Here is an 11,847-nt window from a genome sequence, read left to right on the forward strand (position 1 = left end):
TGCGGGGACCCTTGATCTCCACTGCCCCAGCTGCAGATTTCAAGCTACATTGCCCACCTGGTTCTTTCGTCTTCCACGAGCTGAGGATCTGAATGCCATCCTCATGCTTGCACAGCAGGTCCTTTGCCAGGCAAGCTGGCTCTCTGCCCTTTTTGTTTCTTTGATATGGGGGTCTCACTATTAGTCCTGGCTGGCCTGAGACTCACCATCCTCCTGCCTCAGCCTCCTGAATGCTAAGATCACAGGCATACTTTACATCGCTTGCTAACTTTGGAGGAGCTGGTATATTAGTTTCTACAATGCAGGCACTATTCTACATTCCTGCTGGAGATGTACAAGGATTCTAATTTTATGCACTCTCCAAAATTTCCTTTCCATCTTTTGTATTATTTCCATCTTAGCATATATGAAGTGGTGTCTTTTTGTGCTGGTTGCTTTTTTTTTATCTTGTTAGAGCAAGTTTTTCCTGTGTTTATTGGTCATTCTTGTATCTTCAGAGACAAAAATGTTTCATTTCTTTTCCCCTTTCAACATCAAGTCATTTTTCTTTTTGTCATTGAGTTGAAAGATTGTTTTGTTTTGTTTTTGAGACAGGGTCTCTTTGGTAGCTTTGGCTGTCCTAGAACTAGCTCGGTAGACCAGGTTGTCCTTGAACTCACAGAGGTGCACCTGCCTCTGCCTCCCAAGAACTTACGGGCCACCCCTATCTGGCTGAGTTGGGGATTTCTTTAAATATTCAGTTCTTTTCTGATGATTTGTAAATTTTTTTAACTCTTTAAGTTGTCATTTTCCTCCATTAAAGTCTTTTAAAAATATTTAGCTTGGGGAGTCACAGACAGGCACCCTGGTCTACAGAGTGAATTTCAGGACAGAAAAAAAAAAACCCTGTCAGAAGAAGAAGAAGAGGAGGAGAAAGGAAGGAAAGAGGGAGGGAGGGAGGGAGGGAGGGAGGAAGAAAAAAAGAAAGAAAGAAAGAAAGAAAGAAAGAAAGAGAAAGAGAGAGAGAAAGAGAGAAAGAAAGAGAAAAAAGTCTTATGCTAGGCAGTGGTGGCGCATGCCTTTAATCCCAGCACCAGCACCTGGGAGGCAGAGGCAGGAATACCTCTGAGTTTGAGGCTAGCCTGGTCTACGAAGTAAGTTCCAGGATAGCCAGCACTACACAGAGAAATCCTGTCTTAAAAAACAAACAAGCAAAAAAAAATTATTATTTTTAATTATGTGTAGTTGTTTGTGTCTGTATGTGGAAATGTACACGTGACTGCAGTCCTGGAACTACAATTAAGGACAGCTGTGAGCCACTATGACAGCTGGGAACCAAACCCTGGACCTCAGGAAGAGCAGCCAGTGCTCTTAGGCACTGAGCCCCCCCTCCAGCCCTGAAATGATTTTACTTTGATAAAAATTCAATCTATGTTTTAGCCTAAGAATTTTATACTTTAGCTCCTTTTTTTTTCTCTTTCGGCTAGAGGTTGAACATGGGGCTTCCCACTCATGAGGCAAGGGCTCCCCCGCTGAGCTGTATCCAACTCTCTTCTTACTTTTTATTTTGAAACAAGGTCTTAAGTTTCCCAGATTGGTCTTGAACTCACTCGATAGCCTAGGCGGGCTTTGAACTTAGAATCTTCCTGCCCCTGCATCCCAGGTAGCTGAGATTAACAGGCCTGAGCCACTACGCCTGTTGGTGTTCACTTTTAAGTCTTTGATCTATTTTTAGTTTTTAGTACCTTGTGTAAAGTCAGGGTCCAATTTTATTCCTTAATTTATAGATATTCCACTTTAACAGCATGGTCTGTTGAAGAGAATGTTACTTTCCCATTCTCAGCACCAGGCGGTGGTGGCGCACACCTTTAATCCCAGCACTCGGGAGGCAGAGACAGGTGAATCTCTGTGAGTTTGAGACGAGCCTGGTCTACAGAGCTAGTGCCAGGACAGGCTCCAAAACCACAGAGAAACACTGTCTTGAAAAACCAAAGAAAGGGAGGAAGGAGGAAGGAGGAAGGAGGAAGGAAGGAAGGAAGGAAGGAAGGAAGGAAGGAAGGGAGGGAAAGAGAAAGGTCTCAGTAAGAATAGTTTTAATTTAATTTTATTTGTGTTTTCAAGACAGGATTTCTCCGCATAACAGTCTCAGCTATTTTGGAATTTTCACTGCAGACCAGTCTGGCCTCAAACTCACAGAGATCCTCTTGCTTCTGCCTCCCAAGTGCTGGGATTAAAGGCTTGTGACATTTTTTTCCTGTTTTTGTTTGTTTGTTTTTCATTCTTAATTATGTGTATATGTACGTGGGTCTGTGCATGACACTTCAGGTGTCTGTAGAGGGGAGAGGTATCAAATCTCCTGGAACCAGAGTTACATATGGCCGTGAACCACTGATGTGGATTCTGGGAGCTGAGCTCAGGTCCTCTGCAAGAGTAGCACAAACTCTTAACTGATTAAGTCATCTCTCTGCCCAATAACTTATTAACATATAAAGTAGATAAAATTATAAGGTAAAACAGTTGTATTAAAATCTAGTGAGCCAGATGGCGATGGTGCACACCTTTAATCCCAGCCTTTAGTACATATATGTATATGTGTGTGTGTGTGTGTGTGTGCGCGCGCGCATGTGCCTAGTAACTACATAGTGAAAACTGTAGTTTCAAGGAAGTAAGGAATGTAAATAAGATGTGAAGATATCTATCACAAGAAAAGGGTACCTATGGCAACAGTAATGCTCTGGTTACCGCAGTCAGTTCTGGGCTTCTGCTTCAGTTTAGAATCAATATTCCTAATTGAAGGAGCCTGTCACCCCAGGGAGCCTGAGGTGGAAGGATTGTCATGAGTCTGAGGTCACCTAAATTACATATACAATGCCTACAATAGCTACAGAGCAAGTAGTCTCCAAACAAATAAACAAAACATAATTGAAGGAAATATGAAATTTAGTCCTGAAGTTAGTGGAAATAATGACTCTTTTAGCCCCAAATTCACATTCACCTCCAATTCTGCCTGAGACCCCCAAGGTCCACTAACCGAGGTTGAGAATCCCGTGTGAGCTGCTTCATGACAGAGGGTAACTCACGCCTCTCCAGTTGCCCTCCCCACATCCGGTCTTATCTGCCCCTAATCCCCTGCTCTCCTATCACAATCTGGCCTGCAGTTGCGGATAGCAAAGTCCACCGCACCTCTGCTTCCGATGCTCCACTCCCTCTATTCATGTCCTGCCTTGCGCAAGCTGCAGTTGGACGTCCCCTCTCTGCTTCATGTCACAACCCCAACTTCCTCCACCAAGGGCAGCAGAAGGGAACGTGTGTCAACGGGGACATTTCTCACCAGGGCAGGTGGAAGGCCCTGGGTTCGACCCCCAGAATCCCAGCAAGCAAAGAGACAAAACGATTGCTTTTTATAACTTTACCTTTGTAAACAATTATTACTAAGGCTATTTCAACTTATCTGGTCTCTGCTTCACCATTCCACCTAGACACTTAAACACGACTGAGTCAGCTTCCTGTGGGCCTTTTTATTTTACTTTATTTTTAATTTAAGGTCTGGGTGTGGTAGTACATGCCTTTAAGCCTAGCACTCAGCAGGCAAAGAGGCCAACCTGTTCTACACAGAGTTCCAGACCAACCAGGACTACATCATGAGACACTGTCTGCAGAAAGAGTTGCATGCTGTGTGTGTGTATTTTATTTATATGCATGTATCTGTATACATGGATGCCATGCGTGTGCAGGTGTCCATGAGGGTCAGGAGAGCGCGGTAAATCCCCTGGAGTTGGAGCTACAGGCAGTTGTGAGCCACCTGACAAGGATCTGAACTCTGGTCCTCTGCAAGAGTTCTTAACCTCCTAACCTCTGAGCCGTATTTCCAGCCTCTCCCGTGGGCTTTTATAGATGTTCTGAGTCTCAGCTTCTATTTTTAAAATCTTTTCTTTTATTGCTCACATTTTTCTTTCTCTTCTCTTCATATTCCCACTTCTAAAACACAGTTCTGGCCTCTTCTGAATTTTAACCAGAAATCTAAGCCAGCAGGGCACTGGAAGCATGGCTCTGATATCAGGATGCCCAGCTGTGTGACTGTTGGTAACTTATCTAGCCCCCCCCCTTCCCGTGCTGCCTCTCCCCTGTATAGTGGGCCTGATTATGGCACCTGCTTCGACTCTATAAGGAGGATTTAAAGGATGTGGTGGTGGTGTTTGGTTTTTTTTTTTTTATGTCTAGAAAATAGTAAACACTATGTAAGTGGTTTTGGTTTTCTGGTCTTTAGGAACATTTTTAGTAAACAAAATAATCTGTCAAGTCCATCTCTTCCTTTCTGCAGAAACACATCTTATCTCTTCCCTCATTTTCTTTCTCTTGATTAGCAACTACCTCTGCCCCTTCACGTCAAAATGCGCTGTGCTGTTTTACCAGCTCCTGCACTCCTCTCTCTTTCACTTGGTCGCAGACAGCTCCGGCCGCCCTCAATTTACTGTGTAGCCAAGGACGACCTTGAACCACTGATCTTCTGATTCTCTACTTCCCAAGTGCTAGGGATATAGATGTGTGCCACCAGGCCACTCACATTCCGTGTGTGTGTGTGTGTGTGTGTGTGTATACCCATGTGTGGAAGTCAGCTAACAACACTGGGTTGGTCCTTACCTTCCCCTGCGTTAGAGATACTGTCTTTGTTGTTTTCTGCCGCATACGCCAGACTGGCTGGCTGCTCAGCTTCTGAGGATCCTGTCTCCACTCCGCATCTCCCTGCAGGGTCATTGAGATTACAAGCTCTTAAACTATGTGTCTGGTTTTCACCCTGGTCCTGGGAACTCAGATTCAGGTCTTCATACTGCGCCATGCCCCGAGCTCACATTTCTCACTTAATCAGACTTTCTCTCTAAATGCCTTCCATCTCCCCCATCAGCTCCTTTTGTTCTTTGAGCCATCTCCCTTCTTGGCTCTGTGTCGCTCAGACCATCTTGATTCCATGCCCACTTCAGTTTTCCCCGATGCCGACTCTACAGGGTTAGTGGTCTTCAGCCAGATGCACGTGTCTGAGAGGGAACACTGTGCCAGGTGATGGCACAGGTTGTCTCAGCACCATGTTCTGGGTTTCCATGCACACCAAAATCACTCTGTCTGATTATGATTGTACACCTACCTCGAACCCAGCGACCCACATGGAAATAGCAGCTCAACCTTCCTCCAGAACCTGGAGCAGGTCGGAGGAGCATCTGTCAGCAGGGGGCTCCGAGTCTGTAGAGAGTAGAACACTGAGCTCGGTGTCAGGAGACGTGGCTTTCTGCCCCAACTCTGCTCATGTTTGTGACACTGACTTTGGGGAAACCATTCCTACTTATCTGGCCTCATCTACCTTAAAGATGCTTATGGTCATGCAAGACAAAATACATGGGATCAGGGCTGGGCAGACGATGGCTCAGCCGTTAAGAGCATTTGTTACTCTTGCAGAGGACCCAAGTTCAATTGCCATCAACCACTTGGTTCTTAACCATCTGCAATTCTAGTTTCAGGGGATCTAGCGCCCTCTTTTGTCCTCCTTGAACACTGCATGCACATGGTACACAGACATACAGGCAAAACACTCATATACATAAAATAAATCTAAAAGTGTTTAAACACGTGAAATTGCCTCTTTTCTGAGTGCTTTAGTGCTCCACATGGTAAACTTATATTTGTTGTCATAGTTAAATCTTTTATCTAGTCCAACATGTACATGAGGAAAACCATCTAGTCTACCGCCAGTCCATGCCAAAGTGTAAATGGCAAAAGGCAGTTTAAAGTCAAACTGGTTTTACTCACCAATAGATTGTTACCTTCCTCTACAGAGGTGGTTTTCAACCTGTGGGCTGTAATACCTTTGGGGGTCAAATGACCCTTTCACAGGGGTTACCTAAGACCATTGAAAAACACAGATATCTACAATACAAATAACAATAGCAAAATTACAATTATGAAGTAACAATGAAAATAATTTTAGGGTTGCGCAGTGACCACAGCATGAGGAGCTGTATTAAAGGATTGCAGCATTAGAAAGGCTGAGAACCACTGTTTTAGATGACCTCAAGCTGCCCTAGGGTTACTCGGTCTCCGCAACACTGACATTTTGTTTTTGTTTCGAGTTAGGGTGTCATTATGCTGTCCAGGCTGGTTCCTGGGCTCCGGTGACCCTCCTGCCTCAGCCTCCACAGCAGCTGGGACTGCAGCCATGTGCTACTGGACTCAGCTTTTCATTCTTTTCATTCTGGAGTATGAATTTGTTTCTGTTTTGGTGATAGTGGTGGTGCTGTGTTTTTTTATTGGTTGGTTGGTGTTTTGAGACAGGCTCTTACTGTGTGGCTCTGCCTGGGACTCCCTTTGTAGACCAGTCTGGCTTTAAACTCACAGAGATCTCCCAGCCTCTGTCTGCAGAGTGCTAGAATTAAAGTGTGCCATCATGTCTGACAATGCTCCTTCCTTCCTCCCTCCCTCCCTCCCTCCCTCCCTCCCTTCCTTCCTTCCTTCCTTCCAACAGGTTATGTCATCCAGGTTAGTGTCAAAGTCACCGTGAACCCAAAGATGATCTTGAACTTAGTCTTCTGCCTCCACCTCATGATTATTGAGATTACAGGCATCTAACACATATACCACAGCTGGTCTGTGCGGTGCTGGAGACAGCTCAGGGCTCCACGCATGCTCGGCAAGCTCTCTGTCAGCTGAGCCACATCCCCCACTCCCCGATTTCTTTCTGGTAGAGAAATGTCCTGTCATTTGTAGACTATTTATCTGTATTCCTGGCTTCTACGACTGGATGCCAGTCCTAAGGATCTCCAGACACAGTCCACATGCCTCCCGGGGAGCAGAACTGCTCCTGTTGAGACCCACAGATAATATAGCCTTTAAAATACACAGGCTTTTCTTTAAATGGCTAACTCTTCAAGTACAAAACTCCATTTCTGTAACTGTCTAGATGTCCCAGGCAAATCCTGACAGTTAATGTTTGGTTAGATTTTTCTGTGTGAGAATAATATGACGGTGTTAACCACAGAAGGATGCCTTCAAGGGTGAAGGCACCTGCTACCAAGTAGAGCGCTTGCCTAGCCTGCCATGCACAACCTCCCGGAGTTCAATGCCAGGGACCCACGTGGTAGAAGGAGAGAACCTGACTCCTAAAAGTTGTCCTCTGATCTCCACATACATATGCCCACATCCATCCATCCATCCATCCATCCATCCATCCATCCATCCATCCATCCACGCATACTTAACATGCTTACATACATACATACATACAAGTAAATGAACATGAAAACTGCCAAGTGGTGGTGGTGCACACCTTTAATTCCAGCACTCGGGAGACAGAGGCAGGTGGATCTCTGTGAGTTTGAGGTCAATCTGGTCTACAGAGCTTGTTCCAGGGCAGCCAGGGTTACACAGAGAAACCCTGTCTTGAAAAACCAACAACATCAAAAACAACAACAAAAATATGAAAACTAAAGCATTAACTATCTCTACCATCCATTGATTTCATAACAACAACAAAATGGTTTGTTTTGTTTTTTTAATGTATATGGGTGTTTGGCCTGCATGTATGCGGGTGCACCTTGTGTGTGCAGTGCCAACAGAGGCCAGAAGAGGGATTAGATCCCCGGAGACTGGAGTTACAGATGATTATGGACAATGACGTGGGTGCTGGGAACTTAACCCAGGTCCTCTGGAAAAGCAACAAGTGTCCTTAACCACTGAGCCATCTCTCCAGCCCCCCAAACACTGGTATTATGAAGAGACAGTGATACAAGTTCCTTCTCGACTAGAAGTCTTTAATCCCAGCATTCAGGAGGCAAAGCCAGGTGGATCTCTGTGAATTCGAGGCCAGTCTGGTCTACAGTGAGTTCCAGGGCAGCCAAAGCTACACAGAGAAACCCTGTCTCAAAAAACAACCCCCCCCCCAAAAAAAAAGGAAAAAACAAAGAAGAAAAAAGTAAGTTTGAAGTTTGACTGTCTCTAAACAGCCAATAAAAACACAAGACTGGCTTTATACTGGACATGTGAATCTCAGTTCTTACAACCTTGCAGGTTCTTGCTGGTAGTTTGTCCTCTGGGGGTATTTCTCAATATCCTTGGTTCTCTAAGCCAGGGGAGGAGAGACTACTGACATCTAGTGACAGAAGCCAGGGATGCTCAACATCCTGAAACACATAGGACAGTCTCAAAACAAAGAATATTTTGGTCCAATATGTTAAAATGTCAGCCGTGCTGATGAGAAACTGCACTATAGGGAATGAGGGTTGCATCCTGTGTCTTTACTTGGCCAGGAGATTCTCTCCGGAGAACCTAATTGAGTCTCTGTTCTTCTTTCCCCCAGCTGCTCATGGCACAAGTTCCTACGATGCATGCTTACGGTCTTTCCCTTCCTAGAGTGGATGTGTTTGTATCGATTCAAGGACTGGCTTCTTGGAGACTTACTTGCTGGTTTAAGTGTTGGTCTTGTTCAAGTTCCCCAAGGTAAGGGCAATCCAAAGCCTTCTTACCAAAGCTAATCTCCTAGACCTCAACGACTTTCGGGAGCAAGCAGTTCTGCTGGATGAACAGAAGGGAAACACAGGAGTGGTGTTCTTACTGCCATCATTTCTCCCTGTAATCTCCAGGTCTCTAACCCCTCCAGGTGGTTCCAAAAGATGTGATTGAATTGAGACCCATGAACACTTCCCACAGAATTTGCAATCCCCACTCCTGATCATTTTCTGCCCCTGGGTGGTTTCACACTCGTGATGACAGTAGATCTCAGCAGGTGTTAATTTTCCTTAGGAAAAGATGAGCGCTAGGGAACAGGGCACCTGTCTCTCCAGCAGGGGACACACCACAGCTGCTAGATGAGAGACCCCAAGGTCTCACCGGGCTGTAGAAAGCTCCTTTCTACCCAGGAGCAGTAGAGCACACCTGCAGCCCCAGCACCAAAAGGTGGGGATACGTCTACTTGAGAATTTATTGAGAAACAAACAAACAAAATCTCAACTCCAGATAGGAATCAGTAACTCTTTTGTCTGTTTATTTTTGTGACAGTTTCATGATGGAGGCTGGCCTCTGTCTCACAGAGATCTGCCTGCTTCTGTCTCCTTAGTGCTGGAGTTAAAGGGCTGCGCTACCAGGCACAATTATTTTTTTTACTTTCTTTTTTTTTTTTTTTATGTGTAGCCCAGGCTGGCCTCGAACTCGTGATCCTCCTGCCTCTGCCTCCTTCAGCAAATCCTACCGGCGTTAGCCACTACAACCAGCTTTTTTTTCTTACTTTCTTAACATTTATTTATTTATTGTGTGTATGTAGAGGTCAGGGAATGGCTTAAGGGGGGGGGTCTGTTTTCGCCTTCCACCATGACATGGGTCCCAGAAATCAAATTCAGGTCTTCAGGCTTGATATTATGCCCTGAGCCATCACACATACCCCCCCTTTTTTTTTTAAATAGCAAAGTTTTTTATTTATTTATTATGTATACAAAATTCTGTCTGTATGCCTGAAGGCCAGAAGAGGGTGCCAGACCTCTTTTCAGATGGTTGTGAGCCACCATGTGGTTGCTGGGAATTGAACTCAGGACCTTTGGAAGAGCAGGCAATGCTCTTAACCACTGAGCCATCTCTCCAGCCCCATACCCCCTTTTTTTAACCTTTTTTTTTTTAACACACACACACACAGAATATGTTGAATTTATTAAGGGTTCTACAACTGTTTTTTGTTAGCTATGTGTTTAAAGAAATTTCCATTTTCTCTTTTTTTTCGTTGTGTATATTGATTATATGTGGTAGTATGTTACACAGACCTTTGATTTAAGTATATACTATGCATTGAACATGATGGCACATCTCCTCATCCTCCTCCCTTTTTGCCTCTTAGTCCCCTGTTCTCCTAGACGGTTTTACTGTACTTACATGTTATATGTACAGTCATGATTTCATGTGCCTATATAAGACCTAGGAACCACATGTGATAATAGATATCCCATATCTGTGTTTCTTAGACACAAATAGTTCACTTCCTCTGATGGCCTCCATTTTCCTGCAGATGACACAACTTCACTCTCAATGGCCGGGGATTCCCCTGTAGCTACGCCACAGTTTCTTTATCTGTTCCTCTGTTGCTGGGCACTGGGCTCCTGGAGCCAGCCACTGTCTTAACAGTCCCTGAAGTGTCGTTTCTAGAACCCCCAAAAGTGAGTGACAAACCAAGTCTGAGGAGTCCCTGTGTTCAGAGAAGCCCCCAACCAGGGCATCCCCAGGCTCCCTGCAGATGGAGCGTGCTAACAGGGCTCATTTTTTACCATGCCAATACTTCTGGTAGCACTGATGTTCTACTGCTATTCCATCTCCGAAGACCAGATGTGACGATCACTGTGAAGAGGCTGGGTTTCCTTACCATTGGCTCCCACTAGTCATGGTTCCCACGTGGTCATGCTGGAGGTTGACTTAGGGCCCTGTGCACACTAGGGTGCTCAGTGACTACACCTAACCTGGGCCCCCCAAGTCTTTTACTGACCGTATCCACCTGGCAAAGTTTGCCAATATATGCTCAGTAAATATGCCTCAGGAGTTTTCATGAAACGTATGTAAAATCTTGAAGAATTTGTATGTCTGTGGACCAGGAGATATATACAAGAATACATCCCTAGTTTAGGCCCATCCTGGGACCAGAGGCAGAGTATTGTGAAATCCTGATGACAAGAGCAGGGAAATGGCCTTTTGGTTCTAGTTTCTCATGAAGTTTGACTGTCTTTCATGTCCTCATAATGAATTTACTAGTTAGTATAAGCTAATTTAAGCATAGCTTCTACTTTTTGCAATGCATAGAGGTTGATTAAGAAAAAAATTGGGGCTGGGCAGTGGTAGTACACACCTTCAATCCCAGCACTTGACAGGCAGAAACAGGTAGATCTCTGAGTTCAAGGCCAGCTTAGTTACAGAGCAAGTTCCAGAACAGAAAAACCCTGTCTCCAAATATCCCCCCTCTAAAAAAAGGATAAAATTGGTGACACATGTAGCAGGCTTTCTTTTGGCCTCCTAAGTCATGACATGGAGACATTATCAGTTCTGAATGCTCAGCTTTAGCTGAGCTCTTGTTTCATCTCTTTCTCTTTATCCACATTTTGCCATGGGGCTTTTACCTTCCTTCCTTCCTTCCTTCCTTCCTTCCTTCCTTCCTTCCTTCCTTCCTTCCTTTCTTTTTTATTTTATTTTATTTTATTTATTTTATTGGTGTGAAGGTGTCAAATTTCCTGGAACTGAGTTACAGACAGTTGTGAGCTGCCATGTGGGCGCTGGGAATGTTTGAACCCGGGTCTTCTGGAAAGGCAGCCAGTGCTCTTAACTACTGAGCCATCTTGCCAGCCCCCTTTTCCCTTTTCTTTTCTTCCGTCCGCCCTTCCTTTCCTCCCTCCCTTTCTTTCTTTCCTTCCTTCCTTTCCTTTTTTTCCATCCTTCCTTCTTTTCGTCCTTCCTCCCTTCCTCCTTCCCTTCCTTCCTTCCTTTCTTCCTTCCTTCCTTTCTTCCTTCCTTCCTTCCTTTCTTCCTTCCTTTCTTCCTTTCTTCCTCCTTTCCTCCCTCCCTTCCTTCTTTTCTTCCGTCCTTCCTTCTTCTTTTCTGTCCTACTTTCACTGCTTCTCATGTCTAGCTGGTTGGCTGGCAGCTGCCTGGCTTCTGGCCCTGGGCCTGTCCCTCTCTTTCTCACCTCCATCTTCTCTCTTGAGCTTAGATTTCTCCTCCCATCTATGCCTCCCCTATCCCTCTCCTGCCTAGCTGTTAGCATTTAGCTTGGGGTTTTTTTTTTTGTTTGTTTGTTTTTTTTTTTTTCGAGACAGGGTTTCTCTGTGGTTTTGGTGCCTGTCCTGGAACTAGCTCTTGTAG

General features: G+C 44.9%; 1 protein-coding gene across 1 annotated transcript in view; it reads left to right on the plus strand.

The window, feature by feature from the left end:
• Positions 1 to 11,847, plus strand: part of Slc26a8 (solute carrier family 26 member 8) — a 56,112-nt gene that overhangs the window by 9,906 nt on the left and 34,359 nt on the right. The window contains exon 3 of the mRNA XM_005360346.3: positions 8,321 to 8,460. Within this exon, the coding sequence (XP_005360403.1) occupies positions 8,321 to 8,460 (140 nt within the window). The remainder of the gene's footprint in view (positions 1 to 8,320; positions 8,461 to 11,847) is intronic.

Source organism: Microtus ochrogaster, linkage group LG2 (genome assembly GCF_000317375.1).
Source record: "Microtus ochrogaster isolate Prairie Vole_2 linkage group LG2, MicOch1.0, whole genome shotgun sequence".
NCBI classification, from domain to species: Eukaryota; Metazoa; Chordata; class Mammalia; order Rodentia; family Cricetidae; genus Microtus; species Microtus ochrogaster.